The following is a 25,953-nucleotide window of genomic DNA, read 5'->3' as shown; positions in this document are numbered from 1 at the left end:
GTTGCCCTCGAGTAGTTGATTATTAGTTTGTTAAGAGCACTATTGTTCATTCAGATAGAGAGTATCGGTAATTACTAATGGTAATGAGCTGTGGCTGCCAACAAATCTGAAGTGTATATAGTGCTGAAATGTCTCCAGAGTTCTGTGAAGTCTCAAATTAATGAACGTCTTTAAATATGTTCTAGGTGGCCAGCAGACTCAAGAGCAGACCAGCAAGAGGAATGGAGTGAACAGTACAGGAGAGAAGCACTGTGAAAATGGGGTATGTGGAAAAAGTGATAATGAGTAGAAACGCAGCCGAGACGTAACTTGCTTTCACCATCTGTCATTGCTCTCTTACTTTTCAGAACAAAAATGTTGTACTTCTTGAAATTAGTTTGCTGTCCTGCTTTGTTTGGTTTGAACTTGAGATCTTATTGCAACATTTGTTTATGTTACCTGCAGGCCTGGGTTTTCTGGTGGTCTGAAGGTGCTAAACAGCATTCCACTACAATACATATTTTCATCTAGAGTTTTTGGTCATGTATAGGAGGACCTTGTGCTATGCCTGATTTTCATTGGGTTGTTTTTTCTTTTACTTACCCATTAAGTGAAAGATGAGGCCACACCTTGGTGGAAAATAGGATGTGCACTTTTCAGGCTGTCTGATCTTATAATCAGCAGAACAAAACTTGGCTTTTTTGATGTGATGCTGCTTAGAGCGTCTGATTTTTATTTTGCGGTATTTGCCCTTTATTGGGGTACCAAATTAGTGGCTGAAATCATGGATAATTCTTCTTCCCTTGACTATCTAACAGCAGGAGCCAAAATTCTTTTGGGAAGTATGGTGACGCAGTAGTCAGCCTTGGAGTCCTGGGTTTGAATTGCGGCCCAATACCTGCGTGAACTTTAATCCATTTACTTAGGTGTTCCTTTCACATCCTAAAGATGTGTTTCATAGGTTCATTGGTCAATCAAAATTGATCTAAAATGAGTGAGAGTGGGACTTGTGATGGGCTGGCGCCCACCTTACGACCAGTGCTGATTGGATAGGTTCTGGCCCTCTCAACCCAGAGCTGGATTATGCTTGCTTGAACATGAATGGGTGGTTGGGTAGATTCTTCCTTATGTATTCTGACCCACAGTGAAAAGCTCAAGTACAGTACTGAGGTAAAATTTATAGTTTAGGATGAACACATGAAAACTGTATTTCTTCTGCAAAGATACAAGTGGGGAAAACAAATCAAAATGTCAACTTTCCTTCCTTCTTGGGTATTTTTTTTTTTCGTTTTTAAGCATTCTGACTTATAGGAGACAGGACATTCACATTGATGGAGTAATTTCTGTAGCTTTTAACCATTACTACTGTTAAACGACCAGATTAGGGAAAGGAACAGGGAGTGGTGTTGGTGAATTGTTAAATTCCACACTTGATTTTCTCAGTCTTCCTTAAATCATTTTTTATCTACTCACATAAAGCAATAATTTCTGTAGTTTTAATTAACAAAAATGGTTGACAGCTGGGCGCATATGGTTTGCTTAGAGTGAATGTCCAGTACAGGCTCACTGGTTCAGAAAAGCTTACTGCCTGTCACTGGAACTGGGCCAGTGCAGGAAGTCTTTTTGTTAGAAAAACAACTTTACGTAATCACCACTTCTCATCGCAAACATAAATTATTTTAATTATGCATAACAAGAAATAATTAAAGTGGAACTAATCTGACCATGGGGAAAACAATGTTTTGGTCCAAGAGTTGGTCTGCTTAATTAGTAGAAAAGATGGATATCTTGTGATGCGTTGTGATGCGCTAATTAGTCAGAAAGTCAGATGGCCTTTTTTTTGCTACTTTTTGTGTCACATTCCTTCTGTTTAAAGGAAACCTGATCTGCAGTCATTCTAGTACTCATGGGGCTAAATTTAAACCAAAACAATGATGTTACTCATACTGACTTCATTTTATTGGAAAGCAATGGAATAGAATTTTTTTTGGGGTGGGGCGTGAATCATATCGGCTGCCAGTTACCATAGCATCATAGTTACATAGTTATGCTACATGTAGATCTGCACATTCCCAAAATGGACGTGTGTTAGTCAGTATGTGTGCTTCTATGTAACCTGCACATGTCTGGTTCCTGCTCTGCAGCTCATGCTACAAGGATAGGCTACACCCCTTGTGTGTGTGTGTGTGTATAGCTTAACAATCTACATGACTAAATTGTTACTTGTTAACTTATTACCCATAAAAAGTCCTTTGGATTAGGTTATCAAAAACTGAAAAAGTTTTTTTTTTTATTTTGTGCTGTCAATGTTAAAAGTTTAATGCATGAAATTAATTTCAAAGGTATAATGCTTTATATTTCCTAAATAGCATTTACCTCATGTGTTGCTTGACAAACCTTGCAATCTGAGCCAAGGGTTTTCAAACTGGGGACTGCTAGACAGTGTATTAAAAAAATTAAAAATCAATTACAGACTTAAAGATTGTCTTTAAATTGCCTGTCTTGTAAATAAATATATAGCAACTGAAATGTTCTTCAGTTGGTACATGACAGTATTTGTATATCAGTTATACATGAAAACAGCAGCCCTCAAACTGTGCATTACACAAATAGTAGTGTCAGGTTATACACAAGGGAACATAAAAAGTGGGATTAAAAAGGACCAATGGCTACACATTGGCCAACTTCAAATCTCCACCCTTAGCTGAGCTTCAGTCTTCCAGCAGTCTGCCTCACGGTACTCCTGCTTTGAGACTACACTCCTGTCTTTCCCATCCTCATTCTCCTTTTCTGTGTCCTCCGCCCGCATAAAATCAAAGTCTTCCATTGTTCACATTAGCTCAGAAGGAAAATGTTTTCCTCTCGCTGCACAGCTCTTTTAGCAGATCTAAGCCTGGAAGGAGACTGCTTGGAAACTGCGTGCTAAGACTGATGGATTTTTGTGAAACAGGGTGTCTCAGGTGAGTGTGGTCTTTCTTGTCCCCTCCACACGCACAAGCAGTCTGCACGGCTCCTCTGTCTCTCTTGCTCTCTCAGTTGTTAGTTTTTTGCAAAATCAATTTTAGAAATTAGCAGACTAAGGCATATAAATATACAGTGAAAAAATACACATTTTTGGCAATTATTAATAATAAAATGCACATACCTACCATTTCATTTTAGCATTATTAATATAAATTATCAGTTGAAAACCTGTTTTAGACAGGATTTTAAAATAAATACAGGAATAGGCTGACATTAGAAGAAATGTGCTTAAAGTTATCAAAACTAGAACCCAACATTGACAATAACAACCCTATGAAACAAAGACACAACCCACACAAATGACTTTGAGTTATATTCCTCTTTTCTTTTACTAAAGTTATATGTAACCTGAGTTGTTTCTGCTTTTTTTGATGTGGATTCATATGTAACTGTATATTCTTTCTAAGTTAAAAATAGTTAAATATTTGCTCTTTCTAATTTGTATTCCTTATCACATCATGCTACTGTTCTTACATTAAAAATATTACCAGTAATCAATTGTCCCATAGTGGAATATTAGGGACAGGGGTGGGAGTTAAGAAAGCTCGCCTTCAGTTGTGCCTAGTAAGAATTCAGTACTTTACAATTTAAAACTGAAAGAAAATGGTGATACATCAAGGCAAAAAGTTTAATGCCCCTGGCATAGAAATACTATGCGGCGTTTAATCACATTTGTTTCAATAGTCTGGTGTAGTTAAGCATTTACTTTCATTAACAGGTCTACTGTTCTACTAAATCATGCAGCATGACTGCTGTTATCAGTAACTGAGATCGAAGATCATGATCCACTTCACATTGGCTTTATTTCACTTGGGTTCCTGACCAGATGGTACAATATTCTGTGGGCCTTAAAGTTTGGAAACTCCTCATCTAAGCTATACCATTAATGATGGATGAGAAGGATGAATTGTATGGTACTTGCTCTTGATTTAAAACTCTCCCAGACAGTTCAAAAGACAAAACTGTTGATACTTGTAAACTTGGTGCAGGCAAGTTTAAATGTAACAGAAGTACAATCTCCTTGGCTAATCAATTAAGAACATAAAACAAATATGTTCTTGTCTGCTGTTCTTTAAGACTGGTGCAGACTGTGATCCATGAATATACAACTCAAATCATATCTATGAATCAAACAAAAATCTAAAACATTTAAAAAAACACTATTTTTTGCAAAGTGGATCACATTGGACTGCAGACCTCTAAATATAATGAAAGATACAGGGCTGAGAGACGTCATTCAATGAGGTCTGATGGTTCTTACTCATTACCTTGACATGAGACCAATTTGTCACAAATCAAGAATTTATTTGAAAGGCACAAGTCATTACAGTTTGAGCAGCTGAGAAGCTGTACAGCAATCACGTCCACAGGGGACTACCAGACAATTTTGAAGTACTTTGGCTAAACATGTGATCACTTGAGATTAATTATTGACATTTTGTATTTGATCATGATTAAAAAATGCAATTGGAAGGTTTTCAACCTTATTTTCTTGATGTTCCAAGTACAGGAATTGAAATATTTTGAACTACCACTGTTTTCCTTCAGCGTAATATTGGTAAGTACCGAACTCTTCTTAGGCACAACTAAAAGTGATATTTCTTAACTCCCACCTCTCCTCCTCATATTGCATTTTGGGATTTTAATGAGTTTTTGGTGTGGTTATGTATGTACTTAAGTTTGTGTTAGGAAAACCACATGCTTTATAATGAACTATATTTTAATGTAAGAGCAGTAGTATGAATTAATAAAAAATAGCCTAAAATTTCCATATTTTTGTAGTTTACAAAAACTATATAGTTACAATGGATCCAGATCAAAAGAAGCAGAAAACACATTAGGCTAAGAGATGTGTTTAAAGTTCAGATTAAGCTACTTCTTATTATAATACATGGAATGGTTTGGTAAAGAGGGCTTAGTGAGAATGAAAGTAAGCAGGCCTTGCTTTAACACCAGGGACAGAGTCTCTTAAAGATGAGGATGGTACAGAAGATGTGTCATCTTAATTTTCTCCTCCAGCTGTTTACTCCAGCCCCCAGGAGCTGCTTTTTTAATACTGATCCCTTCATCTGTAGCGGATGTCACTCTTCAGTACTAATAAGAGATTTAAGAGACATACTGCAGAGGAGTGACCACTGGGAGATTCCTCTTTCGGTTGCCCTGCTGATTTCGAATTCCCATTGCAATGTGGTCCCAATTCCTTCCACGTGGCATCCAGCTCATAATGCAGTAATATTTTGATGCTGCTTCCGCACTGGATGAGTAAATAACGTGGTTAACCCCTGTCATCTGGCTGCAGCTTTTGACTATAATTTTGAGGATTACATCAATTTATGACATAACCCTGTAAGACGATTATAGTTATCATTATCCCTTGACTTGCCAAAACAAGTCTCTTGAGCCGTGCAGATCTGTGTAGCACGTTGACTGTGTTAGTATCAAGTTGACCTGGGATATGTTGGCACGTCTCTGAGTGCTGTTCTCCCTGCCAGACCTGAGAAGAAACCATGCATTCCCTCACAGTGTTTGCTGTGCTGGAGGTAGGTACTTCTCTTTTTTTTCCTCTTTACTGGTGTTGACTGCTTTTAGAATGAAGATATACCACTAGTTTCATGCAACAGGGTTCGAAATCTTACAGTTTTCTGTTGTCTGTGATTCTTAAGATGCTTATAGAAGTCAACCTGTAGTGGTGACTTTCTTGTCTTTTATCTTTTAAGCAGTGGCGAAATGGTGAAAGTTTTGTTTACTCTGGCATCACTGCCCTCTCATCAATAACAAGTGGATGATTTTGTGAATGCTGCTATAAAAACCTTACAAGCCCAGGTGCAACTGGAGCTGCATTTTACAAATCATTAATAAGGAAAAGTAGTATAAATGCTGTGTGGTCTCAGCCGTCAATGAAAGGGCCTTTCTCTTGGGTTTCTTATGCTGGTTGGTGTCTGCAGTATGCTTGCAGATTAAAATTAGAGGTAGTCAGTTACTTCATGTAGTTTATCATCACATACACCCATATTCAAAACAGGAGCCAAACCTGCTTGTTGTTGGTATATTTACATATTTTGCTAACCTAACTTAGAGGAAAACTTTATTTCTTTAAAAAAAAAAAAAAAAACACACTCAAGGAGAACCTGCAAGTTTCACATGAGCAGCGCCTGGGCTGGGAGATAAACCCAGGACTCTGGAGCTGTGTGACAGAAGTGCTAACCAATGTATCACCCTGAACAAAAGTTAAAATATATTAAAAATTAGATTTCAAAAGTAACATGCATGCAGGTAAACAGACTTACAGATGTTACTTAAGTGAATGAAGAGACCATTCACTTTTAGTTCTGGATCTGTTGAACTGAAAAGTCAGAAAGAGCTTTAACTAATCCAACCTGTTGACTTATGGTCTGTGGATGTATCTTTTTGGGTGTGAAGGTAACAAATGGATTAACTGCCAATTAATATGGTCCAACATGTGAGTCTAGGTGCTCAAAACTACTCCTTCTGAGCTGGTAGTCTTAATTACCAGGGCTCAGCATCTTCATCTAGTTATGTTATCAATGTGAAAAGCTGTAGGAATAAAAACAAATGACCCTTCAGTAACTTCTGCACTAATTATACCCCTGTAATGGTACACTCTCTACAGAGCACTATAATCAAAATATAGATTGATGTTGGGTTGACATCCCATCTGGGGTGGGCTTCAGTCTTCCACTAAATGCAGCTGACAAAGGCTCAAGTTTATTAAACGTGTTTAGAAAATACAGTAGATGGATAATTAAATGTAATTTTCTTAACAGTTAGTTTAGAACTAAGTCTGAAAGTTGTAACAAAATAACATGTTAAGCATTAAGAAAACTGCAGCAAAGCTAATAGCTGACCACGCGATATCTGGGACCATAAACCTATCTGCCTAACAGCAAACAAAACGTTATTTTTCCACTGGTGCCTTCTGCGATGAGTGCACACTTTGTCAATTATCCATAACAGATAGATAGATAGATACTTTATTAATCCCAAGGGGAAATTCACATACTCCAGCAGCAGCATACTGATAAAAAACAATATTAAATTAAAGAGTGATAACATTGAAGGTATAACAGACAGACAATAACTTTGTATAATATTAACCTTTGAAGGGTGGAACTGAAGAGTCGCATATTGTGGTGGAGGAACGATCTCCTCAGTCTGTCAGTGGAGCAGGACGGTGACAGCAGTCTGTGGCTGAAGCTGCTCCTCTGTCTGGAGATGATCCTGTTCAGTGGATGCAGTGGATTCTCCATGACTGACAGGAGCCTGCTCAGCGCCCATCGCTCTGCCACGGATGTCAAACTGTCCAGCTCCATGCCTACAATAGAGCCTGCCTTCCTCACCAGTTTGTCCAGATGTGAGGTGTCCCTCTTCTCTATGCTGCCTCCCCGGCACACCACCGCATAGAAGAGGGCACTCGCCACAACCGTCTGATAGAACATCTGCAGCATCTTATTGCAGATGTTGAAAGGACGCCAGCCTTCTAAGGAAGTATAGTCGGCTCTGACCTTTCTTACACAGGGCATCAGTATTGGCAGTATAAGCTTGCAGTTTAAATTTTAAACGGGCTCACAGTTTAGCCAATGAAATTTGAACCAATAATTTTATAAATATCGTTTATTACCTGTCTGTCTTTGAATGCTGGTGTGTTTTGTGAGGAGCATGAATAAAATTGTTTGTGGTTTTAGTAACTTGTTCAGTTTCTGAATATGCCTCTTCTAATATAGACTCATGGGAATGATCTTTTCACCAACCAAAGTAAATCGGAATGTAGTATAACTTTCTCAAACCTACCTAATCCAATATCAGAGAGGACCTAAACCTGTCCTGGTGACAGTGGGCATAAGGTAGGAAACACCCCTGGGGTCTATTTGGAATTACCAATAAACCTGACTGGCATGTCTTTCAAGATGTGGGAGTAAAACTGGTGTACCCAGAGGACATCTTATACAGGCATTGTGAGAGCATGCAGTTTGCTTGTGGTTTCAACCCTAGGGTACTTCATTTGAGGGGTGAAAGAACTATTATCTGTTCTACTGGGCAGTTGGACTCTTAAATTGTCTCCCAGGAGTAGAAGATAGAAATGTACAAATGATTATTCAGTAAGTTCATGGTCAGTGGGAGGTTCACAGTGAAATGTATTTCTTAGGCTGTTTGCTATGGAAAGAATTGTACCACTGTGATTTGTTAGTTACTTTGGACAAAATATCAGCCAAATAAGCAAGTTAATATGTGCCTGCAGAAGGAAATGATTGTTTTGTAGCTGCAGGGATTCCATTGTGTTTTTCTTCTTGGCAAGCCTTCAGACCAAAGTAGTAACACCCTGTCACACACAACACTCTTCATTTACTTCAGACCCTACATACCTTTTTACTTTAAGCCCTTGAGTACTGATTTGATCCAGAGAATCGTGTTATTGTACCTGCTGCACTAACAAAGCCTTGATTGTGGAAAGCGGAAGAGTGCGATTCCTGTTTTAGAGGGCAGCTGCTCTTGGTTCTTTAAATTGCAGGTTTTGGCTAAGCAGTCTTATTGCTGGCGTGTCTACGCTGGCAGTGCCACTCAGACCTAATTGTTTGCCCTTGACGTTAAACATATAGTACAGATGTAGTGGCCTTCTTGTGGATAGAGTGGCTATTATATAGAGTGAAGTGACCTGAACATCTGCAGGTTTTATTTCCTAAAAGTGCTGCCTTTGTTCACACTATTACTGGATCACGTGATGCAATTACCAAATGTGTCTGATTTTTGGTTTCAAACTGGAGAACGTTTGACTGTAATTTCCTTTGTCTTTACAGATGAAGTTGCTTGTTTGTCTTTGGACATTCTTGATTGCTTTCTAACTTGCTAATTCCTTTGTTATGAAAAATTCAGTCCTCTTTTGTTGTACTTTTCCTGTTACCCAGCAATTTAAAGTGCATGACCAGCTACACTTAGAAGTGCTTATTTTACAGTGGCATTTGGCCTCAACTTTCATTCATTTGTCATCATTTGTAAAAGCATTCCGATTGAATTTCATGAAAGGCTAGAGCCTGTTACAGTAGTATTGGGATTAAAATAGGGAAACCCTGGATAGGATGCCAATGCATTGCTAGGCACAACCACATTAATTATTTTTTTTGTATGCCTTTCCAAATATACAGGAAAAGTATTGTGTGTGGACAAAATATTTTGATGATGCAGGTTTATATAGCAAAACACATGCTGGACATACCAGATTCTTTTAAAAGTTGGTTCTTCAGTCATTTCTTGGTCATTGCCTAGCTGTGGCCACTACTTGGGCTGAAAGAAGGACTCTTCTTCATCTTCTGTCTCTCCTCTTCTTTGTATACCCTCATTGAGCACAATTCAATGTAGCAAGTGTGTTGTAACTGTTGAAGAGTGTAATTCCACACAGTAGGATCCTCAAATTAGCATCATCGTTACTTCCATGAAGAGTAGAATGTTCTAGGTCATTTTTTACTTGAACATGCCTCTGATATGCAGTTGAAGTAGATCGATTTAATAGAAATACATATGCATGTATCATCCCAATTTCAAATCCTCTTTAACTCCCTGTTTTCTTCTCCTTTTCTAATCACTCTGCTCCTGCCACACAATGATGTCCCTCTCTTCCTAATGGCTGAAACCAAATACCTGATGTTTATACTCTGTTCTTGAATTGCTGTCAGTGTCATGTCACTGACAATGCCCACAGGTGAGCAGCAGCTTGCATTACTGGACTAATCCCCAGCTACCTCATCTGAAAGGTTAGTTGCCCTGGGTACTCCTCTTCCACATTTTTAGTGGGTTCCCTTTTTTGAAAAGAAGCAAATCTACAGAAGGAAATCTAAGAGTGACCTCTGTGTGGAGGCAGAGACCCACTAAGGAACAGGTCCTCTCCGTAGTCCAGACACATAAGATTCATGTGAGATTCCCTGGCATTTAAGTAGCTGATGTTTACATTTTGCCCCTGCTGTTGTTCGCCTTCATTGTGTTTTGAATAATTCACATCCTGTCTTTACAGTGTGGCTTTGGCAAACCTACCTAAAGCCATTTTTATAGGCCAAAAGGTATTTGCCTCTGCAATCTCTTCTGCAGTCAACAGGCTTTAGTAAATACATTCCTGCCTGGTGAGGGCATGTGTTTGTAGGCCTCAGAGAGATGTGAGCTCAAGGCTTTCAATCAATAATACCTTTGATGTGCATCCTTGTCCCACTTGGTTTTCCAGAGTCTCTGTTTGCACAACTGTGTTTGTTTTTTTAGAAAGGGAAAACATGGATAGGAAAAGTCTGAGAGGGTAGTGACCGCCATGCTTTATACATCAGACTTGCTCTTTAACTCCATAGTGGCACTCCATTCTTCTTTAGCTTCCATGAAAAGCTATCAGACTTCTTTAACGCCACTGACAAACATGTAAAAGTGTTAACGAATATATTAAAAGACCCCTTTTGTCTTATGGAATGTAGGTCCCACAGATGGAGATTTTGGTATAGGTTGGACAGAAAGGTTTAAAATAAAGGTCTGATGGTTGCAAATTTGAGGTGACATTTTCATGGAGAGCAAGGTGGTTATGGGGATAATGGTCATTTACTACATAGTAAGGTCACAATTATTTGTTCGAGAGGGAAGTTGTGGAGATATAGAGAGTAATGGTCAGTGATCACACAGTACAGTCTCTGTAATGTGTTAAAGAGACAGGAGATTTTAGAGTTAAAAATGGTCAGTGCCACACATTAAGGTCTCCAAATCTGCTTCATTTAGAGGGGTTAGGATTGTAAGGGTTTATGGAAAGTGTTATAGTTATGCTATGATTTCTTTAAAGAGTAGGTTTGGGATTTTTCAAGTCAAAGTTATTTCTTCACAAACATAGTATATATGCATTTGCCATGCAAAACTATGTTCAAAAGTTAGGCACTTTCTTTAAATTTAAAAAAATATTCAAGATTATAGAGTATTTATTGTCATTTCATCCATATACAGTAGTACAGCATACAGTGAAACAAAACAACGTTACTCCAGGACCATGGTGCTACATAGAACACAGGACAACGAAGAATCCACGACACCTACCATAATATATAACAAGATGCATGTGAGTCAAATGTGCAACCATGCGCAACATTGCAGAGCAGAACACATACATCAGATATCAGATCGGTCCATGAGTGTTCAGGAATCTGAGTGCTTGAGGGAAAAAACTGTTACACATTCTGGTAGTAAGGGACTGTCCACACTGTCCACACTAGCATTTTACTATGAAGGGTATGAGGCATGGAGGAAAAGCTTAAAAACTTACAAATATGTTCATTTTTCAAGCCAGGACAGTTGTTGAGTATTGGTATTGATCCGCACCTTCTGTGTTTCCGACACATTTGTGACAACAAAAGGGATATGAAAATAATCACGTTGATGCGTATTCCTGGTACTATTTTCCTCTCATGGTAAGGATACATTTTCTTTTCACTGCAGTAGTTCTCACATACAGTATATATGGAAGTAAATCAAAACAAACTTAACCAAATGGTATTACTTGATTATTGTGATTTGTCTTTTGAGAAGAAAACATCTCCCAGTGTGGTGAAAGGTTCTTGCGCTGGAAGACTAAGTTATCATACACAGCTGGTGTTCTTTTAAAATGGCTAAATCTCATAATATTGACTTTTTGTTTAAAAATTACATGTATGAACTATTTTACTTGACAACTCTCTGGGCTAGAAAACTGGACATACGTTATTTGGTAAAATTTAAGCTTTGCTATATAGCCTTCAATGTAAAGTACCAGTGCCAGCAATGCATACTATATAAACTGCTCAAAAAAATTAAAGGAACACTTTGAATACACATCAGATCTCAATGGGAAAAAGAAATCCTCCTGGATATCTATACTGATATAGACTGGGTAATGTGTTAGGAACGAAAGGATGCCACATCGTTTGATGGAAGTGAAAATGATCAACCTACAGAGCCCTGAATTCAAAGACGCCCCAAAAATCAGAGTGAAAAAATTATGTGGCAGGCTAGTCCATTTTGCCAAAATTTAATTGCAGCAACTCAAAATTGTACGCAGCACTTTGTATGGCCCCTGTGTTCTTGTATACATGCCTGACAACATCGGTGCATGCTTCTAATGAGATGACAGATGGTGTTGTGGGGGATCTCCTCCCAGATCTGGACCAGGGCATCACTGAGCTCCTGGACAGTCTGAGGTGCAACCTGGTGGCATTGGATGGACCAAAACATAATGTCCCAGAGGTGTTCTATTGGATTTAGGTCAGGAAAGTGTGGTGGCCAGTCAATGGTATCAATTCCTTCATCCTCCAGGAACTGCCTGCATACTCTCACCACATGAGGCCAGGAATTGTCGTGCACCAGGAGCCACTGTACCAGCATAGGGTCTGACAATGGGTCCAAGGATTTCATCCTGATACCTAATGGCAGCCAAGGTGCCTTTGTCAAGCCTGTAGCGGTCTGTGTGACCCTCCATGGATATGCCTCCCCAGACAATCATTAACCCACCACCAAACTGCTCATGCTGAATGATGTTACAGGCAGCATAATGTTCTCCATGGCTTCTCCAGACCCTTTCACTTCTGTCACGTGCTCAGGGTGAACCTGCTCTCATCTGTAAAAGCACAGGGCACCAGTGGTGCATCTGCCAATTCTGGTATTCTATGGCGAATGCCAATCGAGCTGCATGCTGCTGGGCAGTGAGCTCAGGGCCCATTAGAGGACATGGGGCCCTTGGGTCACCCTCATGAAGTCTTTCTGGTTGTTTGGTCAGAGACATTCACACCAGTGGCCTGCTGGAGGTCATTTTGTAGGGCTCTGGCAGTGCTCATCCTGTTCCTCCTTGCCCAAAGGAGCAGATACTGGTCCTGCTGATGGGTTATGGACCTTCTATGGCCCTCTCCAGCTCTCCTAGAGTAACTGCTTGTCTCCTAGAATCTCCTCCATGCCCTTGAGACTGTTCAGGGAGACACAGCAAACCTTCTGGCAATGACACGTATTGATGTGCCATCCTGGAGAAGTTGGACTACCTGTGCAACCTCTGTAGGGTCCAGGTATCGCCTCATGCTACCAGTAGTGACACTGACTGTAGCCAAATGCAAAACTAGTGAAGAAACAGTCAGAAAAGATGAGGAGGGAAAAATGTCAGTGGCCTCCACCTGTTAAACCATTCCTGTTTTGGGGGTCATCTCATTGTTGCCCCTCTAGTGCATCTGTTGTTAATTTCATTAACACCACAGCAGCTGAAACTGATTAACAACCCCCTCTGCTACTTAACTGACCAGATTAATATCCCATAAGTTTCTTTGACTTTATGCTATACTCTGATTAAAAAGTGTTCCTTTAATTTTTTTGAGCAGTATATATATATATAAATTTATAGAAGCCACAATTTTGCATGGCAAATGCATATATACCATTTTTGTGAAGAAATAACTCAGTCTTGGAAAAAATACCAAACATACTTTAAGCGACAGATGTGTTATTTGCTGAAAATTGCAGTTCGTTAGTTCCTTAACATCACAGTTCAAAAACAGATGAAAGGAAAGTTTCAAAATTCACTGCCATGACATCTCAGAGTGATGGGGCTAATAATCTCGAAGAAAGACATTCCTTGACATGATATTTCAATTACTAGTCGGTGGTGAGAATTTTGGGAGTTTGAGAGCGTAATGTGAATTGACTGCTCAACAGTGACTTCCTATGGTGAAATCACCATAGTGACCTGAAAATTTACTGTTGTGAGGGTGAGGATCAGTAAACACAATTGAAGAATTTCTCAAATATGTCCTGTTTAAGACTTTGGAGTCTTTTGGGGTTATTGTTTGGTGCTTTAACACTTGGCACCCCATTACCTGGTAGGAGTGGTAGACAATTTTCCCACTTTAACTGCATCAAAATGCCTTCTGAGTCTTAAGTTCTATTAGTGAGTGTTTCTGATTTGGAAATGTGATGTGCCAATATGCTTGTTGCCTTTGTACAACCATAAAGAAAACTATCCACACTCTGACCATTTGTGATAATCTTTGAGGTCACCTCAAGTTTTTCATTAGTGAACTCCAGACTCCCAGCTATTACTCCTATCTTTTGGCATTGGTTATTAACCAAGATGAGTTGGCATAGGATGTGTCGAACTACTATTTTGTAAAGCTGTGACATCACAAGCGGTGAATTGATGATTCAGGTAAACAGAAAGACGCATCAGCAGAAAGCAGGATGCGTGGGAGTATGTGATTGTGCTTGCTGGCAGAATTTTGGGCGAGAGCGCATACCTGCCTCCATGTTGGTTTTGAATGTGATATTGGTATCCCTTTGTTTCTTTGTGACTGCTTTCAATTGTTCAGGCAATGAGGACTTGTTTTTGTATAGCATCTTTCATCCTGAGCATGAGCCTGAACATTTTACAAACCTACATATTTCCTCTTTTAGACTATCAGGTGGTCAATTATTTTTTTCAGGGTCCTCTACTGAGTCAGTAGTAGCAGCTAAACCTGCAGCTTTATGATTTCTAGTCTTTTTTGCTGCCTGCTAGGAAAATTCAACTGGATTGTTGTGTTGGAGTTCTTTCTTTTTGAGGTACAGTTCAGCCCACATCCTTGGTGCTTTTTACTTTGGTGTTGCAAGTTCATGAACATTTTGGGGCACACTTCTCTATCTCTTTTTTTGGCTTCCCTTACATTGCCTCTGATGAGTGTAAACAGTTTGTTTGGCTACAGCTGAGAAGCAGAGCTCATGAGGCTGATGTGAACTGACAGCAGCCTTGATCTTGCGCTGATTAGGTCTGTAACTGCCGGCAAAATCCACTAGTCTTTCCTGCCGGCTGAGTGCTGATGAGAGCTAAGGGATATGAGACAGGACAAGGTGGGGGCTTGCATTTATCTACCCGCGTGAGGGGGTATCGACCACTGTCATCAGTCAGGCACAGGACAAAAGGCAAACTTTGGATGAAGGGGTGGGGTGGAATGGAACAGTGTTCCTCCCTTCACAGGCGTCTGCTGACCTGGCTTTTTGGATGGCCTCACAGATAAATGGTGTGGCAGAAGACAAAATGGAGTGGCGAAAACTAGGAGGCACACGGCAATTCACAAGCGAGGGACAGAGCACCAAGGTGAAGGTGCGATTTTTGCAGGATTACTTGGGGGAATGCACATCAGGTAATGGGTGTGTACCTCTGTCTGCGGGGAGGATGGGGAGGGGTCAGGGGTGTGCATGCGCACACGCTACAGGAGATGTGGATGGAACGAGGGGAGGCGTCACTGCTGTGGCTGCCAAAAAGACGGGCGTCGGACTTCCATTTGGCAACTGTGACTAGAAGAAGCCGATAACAGGAGCCGCAGCAGTCACTTCTGCTTACTAATCTAGCTATTTTAGCCTGATCAACTTCTTTATTTTCAATTCCAATGATAAAACTGATACAGATAGATGGTTTTGGTTATAATAAATGCAAAAGTGAAGAAGTGGAAAATGGTGTCTGGAAGCTCATTGTTCTGAATTCGGTTTGCAAATTGCTTCATGCTGCATGCACTTAGAAGGAGCAAAGGAGAAGATAGAAAAGTACATGAAATTTTAAAGTAAAGCACCTACCTGATGTAGGATTTCAGGATTTCTCCCCAAATTATGTTCTTTTTTAAAATTGTAATTGACAAGGAATAAGGAGATTATTGTATAGAAAGCAAGGCCAGTTAAGGAGGCCTGCACTTCATGTATTCAGAAAGGCATAAAAGTAGCTACTGCCGTCAGGTTATTCAGGTGGTCTTCCTGACTGGTTTTGGAAACCTTGCTTGTTTATGTTTTCTTATAGGCCTCTTGGGGTGACCAAAATGTTAAAGTTTGCATCATCCATGTGTTTGTGTTGGTTTGATTGCCTTCTGCAAGCATGAATTAAAGGCAGTATTTTTTGGATAACTACTTTATTCCTTTCTACGCACAGTAAGTGTTACACAGATTTGGCCTTCTGCTGAAATGTGTTGCAGTGCTATTAATTATTAAGTTCTTCTTAAACCAACATACAAAATTTGGGTGTATTCTTAATATTCCGCATCTTATGATGTTTACAAGTTGCTTTAGAACTGTCTTTCTACAATGTTCTCAGTTTCTTCAGCAGTACTAAACTGTTTTACCAGCTTTGCCTTTTGTTTTTTGTTTTGGCTTATGACAGTAAATCCAATACAGTGGTGCTATTATCACTTTAAAAAATCACTAAGTTGATTGCTGGGGTGTGTTTAAATCCCCCTGTGACTCTGAACTGAATTAAGCATGACAGAAAATGGATAGGGAGGTTGGCCAAGATCACAGTTGATATGATATGTGATCAATATCAATCAGATCTATAAGAGAGAGTAGAGATTGGGAGCATGTGCTGATGGTGCATCGCCAGACCCACCACACGACGAAGCACCTGGCTTGGGACCCGAGTGTAGTGAGTGACACCTCCGCACCACACTAGAGCGATGTGAGGTTTTTTACGGTGGCTGCAGTACCAATCCTTCCACCATCCCCCAAGTTTTCCCTGTAAGTTGGAGGACCTGCTAATGTCTTACTCGGGACAAAACAATTGCAGGTTAAGGGTCTTGCTCAAGGGCCTAACGGAGTAGAGTCATTTCTGGCATTTACGGGATTTACCAGAGCAGATCCCTAGCCTCAGAGCCACCACTCTAAAGCCTGAATCCAAACACAGTGGATGCAGTTTCTTTTTACTACTCTGGTTTCTCTGGCAGTATTACAAGGGTTATGTACAGACTAGCAAACATTTGTCTCCCTAAGCCATACGTGCAACAAGCAATTGGTGACCTATTCTGCTTGTGGGAAAGTTTTACTCAGTTCTTTTTTTCCTTTCAGTTGATAAACCAATGATTCTGTACATCGATACTTTAAGGATGTTAAAGACTGCAGTTCTCAGCAATGCCAAGTTTAGCTGATTTTAATAAAGCACCACTCACCCCGCCTCTGATTCTAAATAGTAGTTTTGTGCTGCTGAGCACAATCATACATGGTTGTCTGTTATTGACAAATATGTTATGACATTTTTCAGGTCAGGTAGACAGTCCTTATGAGGTAATTATGGTGTTAGAGAACAGCGACATGTTGAATGTTGATTAGCACATTGCAAGTAAGAATTTAACTGTACTCTGTACATGTGACAATGACCCTGTAAACATGCCTTAAATCACCATAACCTATAATTCATCTATCATATTGTTGAGTAATGCTGGTCTCACACTACACGACTAAGTCAGAGAGTATACGTCACACTTAAATGGTAACAGTGATGTTATTTTTAATAGAGAATAGTCATGTGGGAACTCTGAAAAAAATTGCATAATGAAACGATGAAGCTGTATAATTCGTCCGATAATAGCGGGTCAGTGACTTCACTTGTCTAGTAAAGATCTGGGAGAAGAACCCAAATCCGAAGAATCAGTAGTGTGACAGAAACTTAAGTGTTTTGAAGCATAGCATGCACTTAATGGAAACACATGTAACAAGTCTATTAATCCAGTTGTTTAGGACTAGTGACAGGCAGCTGAGATTTACACCCATGGCTTTATTTTTCAGTGTTTACATTTAAAGTGATTTCTTAGAAATACTTTCAGCATTAGTTTTCAGCGCTTAGTGCTCTAATGTTATAGTTCACCATTGCTATCTCATTATCTATACCTTAATGTGACCTGAGTTTCCATTAACTTCATTTTGAGAATTTTGAGCAATTCTGCTGCCCAGCTCTCTGGGATTGGGACGAGGGTGACATGACGCTTATTCTGGTTTCTTCAGTATAGGTTAATAAATCAATGAACTGGTAGTCTTATTGTTTTTTGTTGATTAACTTAACTCTTTGAGGGCTGAATATTTTTTCCAAAAAGCAATGGCTTCACTCGGAAGTCAACATTAAACGTCTGTTGCTGCGTGCTGTGGCTGCCAGTTTGCCAAGAACGTGCGGCTTGCTTGCTGCCAGGCTGTCTTTACGTGGCTGGGACACGGTCGCAGTACATTGAAATCTGGTTTCTACCTCTTATCATTGTTAAGAGGCAGTCCTCCCTGTTAAACATTGTCAGTACCACGACTAGCTGGGGACCGATCAGCTGAAGCTGGAACCTCACATTCCTCTTCGATCGCTTGTATCAAAAACTTGAGTCTGACAAGTCATAGTCCAGTTCAGAGATGATAATAGGCAACAACTTCGTCCATGGAGTATTTTGATTTACACGTCCCCTTTGATCTCTCGCCAGATGTCAATGCCATTTTTTCCGTGGTGTGCACCTTGCTACTCACGAGAGTGCAGGGAATCTCGGTCAAACCAATGAATCAAACTTTCCTTCTAGCAACGAGAGTCCAACTAAAACGTAACGGTGGGTTTTGTCACAGTTCACAGTTGATTATCATCGTCAACTCCTCCTTTCAACAAAAGTCGACATCAGCCCTGAAAGAGTTAAATAATAAAAAAAAAAGCTATAATTATAAAGTATTGGTTCAATTTTTCAAATCAGCCTCCTTGTTTGTCGGATGTTTAAGCTTTATCAATATTATTTTGTCATTCACTTCTGAACCTTTCCTTGGTCACTACAGTAACTGTGTTCTGTGAATCTGCTTGGATTTGGGCTGTTCTGACCAAGAAATTGATTATAGCAGAGTGTTTACTAATGTTGTTGTTACAAAGTAAACTTCAAAATACAAGCACTGAGTTCTGGAAAATGGCAAGACATGTCTAGACTTCCTTAAGAGTGAAGCAGGTATGATTTTCTTGCAGGAATGTTCTGTGATGGTGTTTTAGTTTCATACATGCATCGCCCTCATGTACCAACACCTTAAATGTGTACGTTTGTAGCAGGTACCATTGTACTAAAGAACGTTACTTAGAATGAGAGCAGGAGCTGCAAAAAACAAAGCCTCTGTTATTACTGTGAGCAGTGGAGGTTTAGCGCCCTTATAAAATGCCAAATACAGATCTTTCACTGTGCACCAAGGACATAATTTCTTAGTAAGTACTGTATAATATTAGTATTGAGAATAGGATGTTAGGAAAATTTTTGATTATGTTAAAACGAGTATTTCAAAAGAGAACAAAGCTTATCTAGGTATTCGGATCCCGACACCACAGCCCTTGCACTCAATACACAGCGGCCCAGTACGTGTATGAGTTGTGCTCACCAAAACGTTCGAGCAGAGGGGAAGTTTGCCCTGATTTCAACTGGCAAATCCTGATATGTAGCACACACTCAAGGTACTGTATTAGTTTTATACATTAATTGGAGGACAGAAGTAGTGGTCTACTTTTTGGGATCTGTGTGATTACTTGTTTTCAACATGTGACTGGTGAAGTCTTAAGGAGGAGCTGATGGTGAAAATGTTGAATCAACTTTTGAAGGCAGACTTGAGACTGTGTGAGAACACACAAGTACTATATTAACCAGGTTCAGAGGCAGAAGAGCCCAAAGCATGACACAGGCTGCAATTTTGGAGGACTAATCAGCAAAAGAGAAGCTGGGGAAAGAGATAACTGCTGTTCATTTTCTACTACCCTGAGCCTGCTATTTGTAATGTATTTGCTCTGTATGGCTCTAGTCTGTATTGAGGGGTTTCTGGCTGTTTTTGTTATCACTGTTGTAAGCAAAGTTCTTGCCTAAAATTGAAAAATGTGCATAATGTGAAATGAAGAAGGCAGAAAAAGATTAAATATAAAATACTGTAAGACTTCCCAGTATAGCAGCTCAGCCAAAATGAACACATGCAGTAGAAATGACATACTCGATATCCACTGAAGGTTCACAGTGCTAAGTTATATCGCAATACTGAGCTGATACTTGCTCATCTGAAACTGAAATACTGACTGGGCCTGGAGACCCACTGTAATGGCGGCAGGTTTTCATTTTATTCAGTCTCTTAATCAAAGGCAAATTTTTGATTTAAGGTGATGTTGATAAACTATGCAACTGTTTTTCAGTCTAAACCTACTTTGTATCATCATGAACATAATTTCTTTCATATTGAAAGTTTATTTATGAGTTGCTAAGGCAAGAAAGAAAGAAAGAAAGAAAGAAAGAAACATCATAGGGAGGAGTAGCACACGTGAAAATACTAAGGTTGTTTTTCTACTTTCATTTTGCTTTGTGCCAATATTGTTTGGGTGTGACTTGGTGTGGTTTTTAACTGGGTGACATTCATGCACAGTGTACCTATGGGTAACTGGTGACAACATCATAGCAGTCAAAGTGGTCTTGAACAGGAATGCACTGATACACATATCTTGCATAAGAGGACACAATTATAATTCATTATTCCTGCATTTGAACATGTGCAAAGATGCATGGAAGAAAATCTGTGCACACCGCCATTCTTCTTATCATTCAATCACAGGCATTTGCACATTAACCTGCATTTTTGTAGAGAGAAAAAAATGGCAAGTCATTCACATAATGTCAGTAGCCGCAACAAAACTAACAGCATAAAGGGGGAAAGATGGAAACTGGTATTTCCAATGGAGATTTTTGTGCATACTTACGATGACAATATGGGTGTTTGATAGTTGATGATTTTTGAAACACAGATTATAAAAGACTGTACAGACATTCAATTTACAGACAATCCAAAAGATAGATAGGTACTTTATTAATCCCAAGGGGAAATTCACAATTAAATTAATTAGTTAATAACTGAAAACTTCTTTCTTCTCCATTAGCAGAATTTAAAAGGCACACCCAAGTTGTGGTAGCTGAAGGTATTTTTTATTAGATGTCTCTGCCTTCAGCCTACCTACTGCCAAGCTTGTACCACAAGTATGTTGTGGGACGTAGGTGTCACATTGTTTTGTTCAACTGGGCCATATAGAGAAGGCTATCATAAACGTGCACAACTTCCTTCAGAAGGTGTTCAAATGGCTGGTCAAGATAATGAAAACGGCTTTCAATGTCTTAAAGGTAACTCATTTTACTACATCCGTTCAATTGCAATGCAAGACTAGAATGAGCCCTTCATTTCAAAATTGACAGCAGTAAAAATCTACGAAACTTCCCTAAGGCCGTCTGAGTGAGACTGCTATAAAATAAGCAAATACAGACACCCAAGTGTCCTGAACTACATTTTATAACTTGAAAATCACTCATTGTTCTATATCTCAAAGGATCAGCTCCACTCTTGGCAGAGAGCAGTCACCACAAGTTGCATAAAATTCTACTTAGGTAGAAACCTGACGTCTGCTACATTTATCATCTTGGTAATCTTATTAGGTCACTGTGTGAAAAAGACTTGGCTTTGTACTGACAGTTCTTGAATGAAACTCTTTACAAATATACCCACAAGGTTGCATAACCATAATCTTTGTCCTTGGTTTGATTGCAACTGTCCAAATGTATGATGCAAGACTGTGCCTCTGACTGCTTCTGCACCAAATATAAGTGTCACAAAAACAGACCATGGAAAAAACGCCTATCAAAGCAGTCACTTGTATCAGTGTGTTAAATATTAATTGTGAATTTACAAGTAAGAAAATCACTGTCTGCGGTGGGTTGGCACCCTGCCCAGGATTGGTTCCTGCCTTGTGCCCTGTTGGCTGGGTTTGGCTCCAGCAGACCCCCGTGACCCTGTATTCAGATTCAGCGGGTTAGAAAATGGATGGATGGATGGAAAATCACTGTACTCTATACACATGACCCTATAAACCTACAGTATGGTGTGACTCGTCCAATTGAGGTTTCTCACCAGTTCATTTCTCTTTAAGACCAGTGAGAAGTTATCATGAATTACAGCAAAATGTACAAAACTTAGCTCCTGTGCTTAATGCCAGTTATAGGAAGCTGGGTGCAAATTAGTGTTGACTAACACCCGTTTCACTGGACTCTAAACAATAACAGTTTATTAGGTACCTTTTCACACTGACCACCATGCCCAGCTTGTCATGAGGACAGAATTGGCAGTCTTGTGCTGCACAGCGTAGTGAGTAAGAGACTGGTAGAATGAGAGGCCTGCTTGGAGTTAGAATTTTAAAATCTGTAACTGATGACAGGATGTAGTTGACGGTCACACAGATGAAATCAGATTACAGAGAGGAGTCATTTTTACATCTAACAGTGAGGTGGGATCTTTAAAATAGTCAGGGAATTAACATGGAGAGATAACAAGGGCAATGCAGGCCGCAGGCACTATATTATGGATGGGAGACTGGAAAACCCTAACAGAGCAGTCTTGTGGTTAAGAAGCAGAAGTTCAACACACAATGTTCTGTCTCTGTTAGCTTCCCTCCCCTTATAAATCCAAAAAACAGAATCTCAGTACCTCCATCAGTAGGTTTGAGAGACAGGCAGATCTCTATTGCAACTCTGAATTAGGAATCAGCAGGAAATAGTTGTGGCTTACTTAGTTAGGGTTACAATGGGGAGTATCTTAGTTTCCTGTCCCACATCCTCTTTGGACAAGCACATACAAATTTCTTACCACAAGCACTATGTGGTCACTGCAGTAGATTTACTGAGATCCACGTATTCTAGTGTCACTGGTTTTCCATTTCCTGAGGCCATATGGCCAATAATTAACACTAAAAATGGACCTGTAGGTTACTCAACTTGTATTCAAAAACTGTGTTCAGCAGTCACAGTACTTCACCCTCAATAAAGATGGTGGGATAGGGTGTAGCAAAACCTCAATGGGGTGTCCATCATGGCGAGTAATTAAGGATGTTAACATGGATGTAACAATGTGTCTACACATCTGCTCTTGTTAACATCTCAAGTGAAATGGTGAGGCTGGAAATAGGTAATTAAAATGTGCAAGAGGGACCAGTAGCACAACCGTATAACCACTTTAGTGCCTTCAGTGGACCAAAAAGGGGACCAGGAAGAGGGTTACACAATCCTTATAGTTTGCCTTACACAATTAAGAGGGCTGGTCAGGGCCCCATAACAGACTTTCATTGCCCTTCATACCACAAACAGAGGCAGAAAGGAACTAAGTAATGGGCAATGAACGGTAGGTAAGATGACCAGTAACGGCTCATACAAGTCGTTTGGTCACCTTATAGTACAAAGATAGCCAGGGCCCCAATATCCAACATATATAAATCCTCATGATAGTGAAAGATAGGGAAAGAATCCCAGTATCAGCGTCATGCAGTATTTTTAGCCCCGTTTCATTCAAATAAGGGTGCCAGAATGGGCGCCTTGTAAAAGGCATATGTGCAGTTTTTAATCTCCCTTATACCATTTTAAAGGCGAGGCAGGGCCCAGTATCTAACATATACAAGGCCCCTATGAAAGTCAAAGATAGAGAAAGATCCCAGTTCCCAGCTTATACAGCATTTTTAGTCCAGTCATGGTTCAAAGAATGCAAGACAGGGTTCAAGAGGAGGTACAGCAATATGAAAAAGTTTGGGAACCCCTCTTAATTCTTTGGATTTTTGTTTATCATTGGCTGAGCTTTCAAAGTAGCAACCTCCTTTTGATATATGACATGCCTTATGGAAACAGTAGTATTTCAGCAGTGACATCAAGTTAATTGGATTAATAGAAAATATGCAATATGACTCCAAACAAAATTTGACAGGTGCATAAATTTGGGCACCCCAACAGATATATTACATCAATACTTGGTTGAGCTCCTTTTGCCAATCAAACAGCCTCTAGACGCCTCCTATAGCCTTTGATGAGTGACTGGATTCTGAATGGAGGTATTTCTGACCATTCTTCCATACACCATCTCTCCAGTTCAGTTAAATTTGATGGCTACCGAGCATGGACAGCCTGCTTCAAATCATCCCATAGATTTTCGATGATATTCAAGTCAGGGGACTGTGATGGCCATTCCAGAACATGGTACTTCTCCCTCTGCATGAATGCCTTTGTAGATTTCGAACTGTGTTTTGGGTCATTGTCTTGTTGGAATATCCAACCCCTGCGTAACTTCAACTTTGTGACTGATGCTTGAACATTATCCTGAAGAATTTGTTGAATTCATCCAACCCTTGACTTTAACAAGAGCCCCAGTCCCTGAACTAGCCACACAGCCCCACAGCATGATGGAACCTCCACCAAATTTGACAGTAAGTAGCAGGTGTTTTTCTTGGAATGCGGTGTTCTTCTTTCTCCCTGCAAAATGCTTTTTGTTCCCACCAAATAACTCAATTTTTGTCTCATCAGTTCAAAGCACTTTGTTCCAAAATGAATCTGGCTTGTCTAAATGAGAATTTGTATACAACAAGTGACTCTGTTTATGGCGGGAGTGCAGAAAGGGCTTCTTTCTCATCACCCTGCCATACAGGTGTTCTTTGTGCAAATTCCGCTGAATTGTAGAACGAGGTACAGATACACCATCTGCAGCGAGATGTTCTTGCAGGTCTTTGGAGGTGATCTGTGGGTTGTCTGTAACCATTCTCACAATCCTGCGCATATGCTGCTCCTGTATTTTTCTTGGCCTGCCAGACCCAAGTTTAACAGCAACTGTGCCTGTGGCCTTCCATTTCCTGATTACGTTCCTTACAGTTGATCTTTTGAGAGGTGCTTTGAGGATCCCATGCTGTCACTCTTCAGAGGAGAGTCAAAGGGAAGCACAACTTGCAATTGACCACCTTAAATACATTTTCTCATGATTGGACCCACCTGTCTATGAAGTTCAAGGCTTAACAAACTAATCCAACCAATTTGGTGTTGCAAGTAATCAGCATTGAGCAGTTACATGCATTCAAATCTGCAAAATTACAAGGTATTCACATTTTTGCACAGCCAGTTTTTCACATGTGATTTAATTTCATACAACTAAGTCTTCACTAAAAATCTTTGTTCGGAGAACACCCCAGTACTCAGATGTTCCTAGGAAATGAAAGACTTACCACTGTTATCTTTTATTGTTGAAAGTAAATTATTATGCAGGCTGAGAGGGGTTCCCAAACTTTTTCATATGACTGTATATCTAGGTGCTGACCTGTTGACCTTTCTATAGGTAAGAGTCAAGGATTTGAACTTAATACATGCCTGTACAAGAAGCCAGTGCAGTGATTTAAACAGAGAAGTGACATGTGTCTATTGCTGCTGGATGAACACCAGATGTGCCTCTGCGTTTTGAATCCTCTACAGTGGCTTGGTGTTGCACGCTGATATTCCTGCCAGCAGAGTGTTGCAGTAGGTAGCAGAGTCTGTCAGATAAGGTTTGATCTTGCAAATTATTGTATTGATTGAATCTACCAGAACAAGAAACTGTAGCAACATTGTCCCTGAAGGACAGCTGGTCATCTATCACCACCCCAAAGTTTAGTACTGGCTTGGCAGATGTTAGAAATAATGAGCCGAGTTGAAAAGAGATGAGGTGCTAAATAGACGGACAAGCTAGGATGACGAGAAAGCCCATCTTTGCCAGGTTATTCTGGAGTTGATGTTCCAGCATTTAGGTAGCGATATCAGTGAGACATGCAGAGATTCTAGCTGATACCATGTGGTCCTCATGATGCAGTTCCTATCCTGCTCAGCATAGCAGTAAGTGGGCGAAACTCCACCCCATGCTATTCCTATCTTACTTTTTATGCCAATATGAGATTCTTAGTGGGCAAAGTAATTCGAATATCCTAACAACATGCCTTCCTTACCTTTCTGCGCATACCAACCCCAGAATGTTAACTCTTCTAATCATACTAATAAGAGAGTGAATATTTATCTTGGTTTGGTGCAGCTTGAGGAAAAAATTGAAATAAGAAAGAATTGTAACTCTGAGTGTGGTGCAGCATCAGTAGAGCACCATGGCAGAGTGTGGTTATTATTTTATGAAATTGTGGGGTCAGCAGTGGAATCATTTGCTTCTTGGCTACTTTTTACGCCTCTGCGTCCCCCGCTGCTGACTCAGAGTTGACGTCATTTCTTCTGTTTCATTTTGCTGTCCTCCTCCACCAAGAATCTGCGCAATCCACAGAAGTCTTTTCTTCTGTCTTTTTTTTTTTATATATGTGGTGAAATTGTCATTGAGAGGAACTATGCT

At 39.9% G+C, this 25,953-nt stretch overlaps 1 protein-coding gene across 1 annotated transcript in view; it reads left to right on the top strand.

Moving 5' to 3' along the window:
- ppp1r13bb (protein phosphatase 1, regulatory subunit 13Bb) overlaps positions 1 to 25,953 on the top strand; it is a 72,740-nt gene that overhangs the window by 17,974 nt on the left and 28,813 nt on the right. Inside the window, 1 exon segment of the mRNA XM_039741829.1 lies at positions 186 to 262. Within this exon segment, the coding sequence (XP_039597763.1) occupies positions 186 to 262 (77 nt within the window).

Source organism: Polypterus senegalus, chromosome 18, assembly GCF_016835505.1.
Source record: "Polypterus senegalus isolate Bchr_013 chromosome 18, ASM1683550v1, whole genome shotgun sequence".
Lineage (NCBI taxonomy): Eukaryota > Metazoa > Chordata > Cladistia > Polypteriformes > Polypteridae > Polypterus > Polypterus senegalus.
Note: the sequence above shows the minus strand (reverse complement) of the source record. Positions and strands in the feature narration are given on the sequence as shown.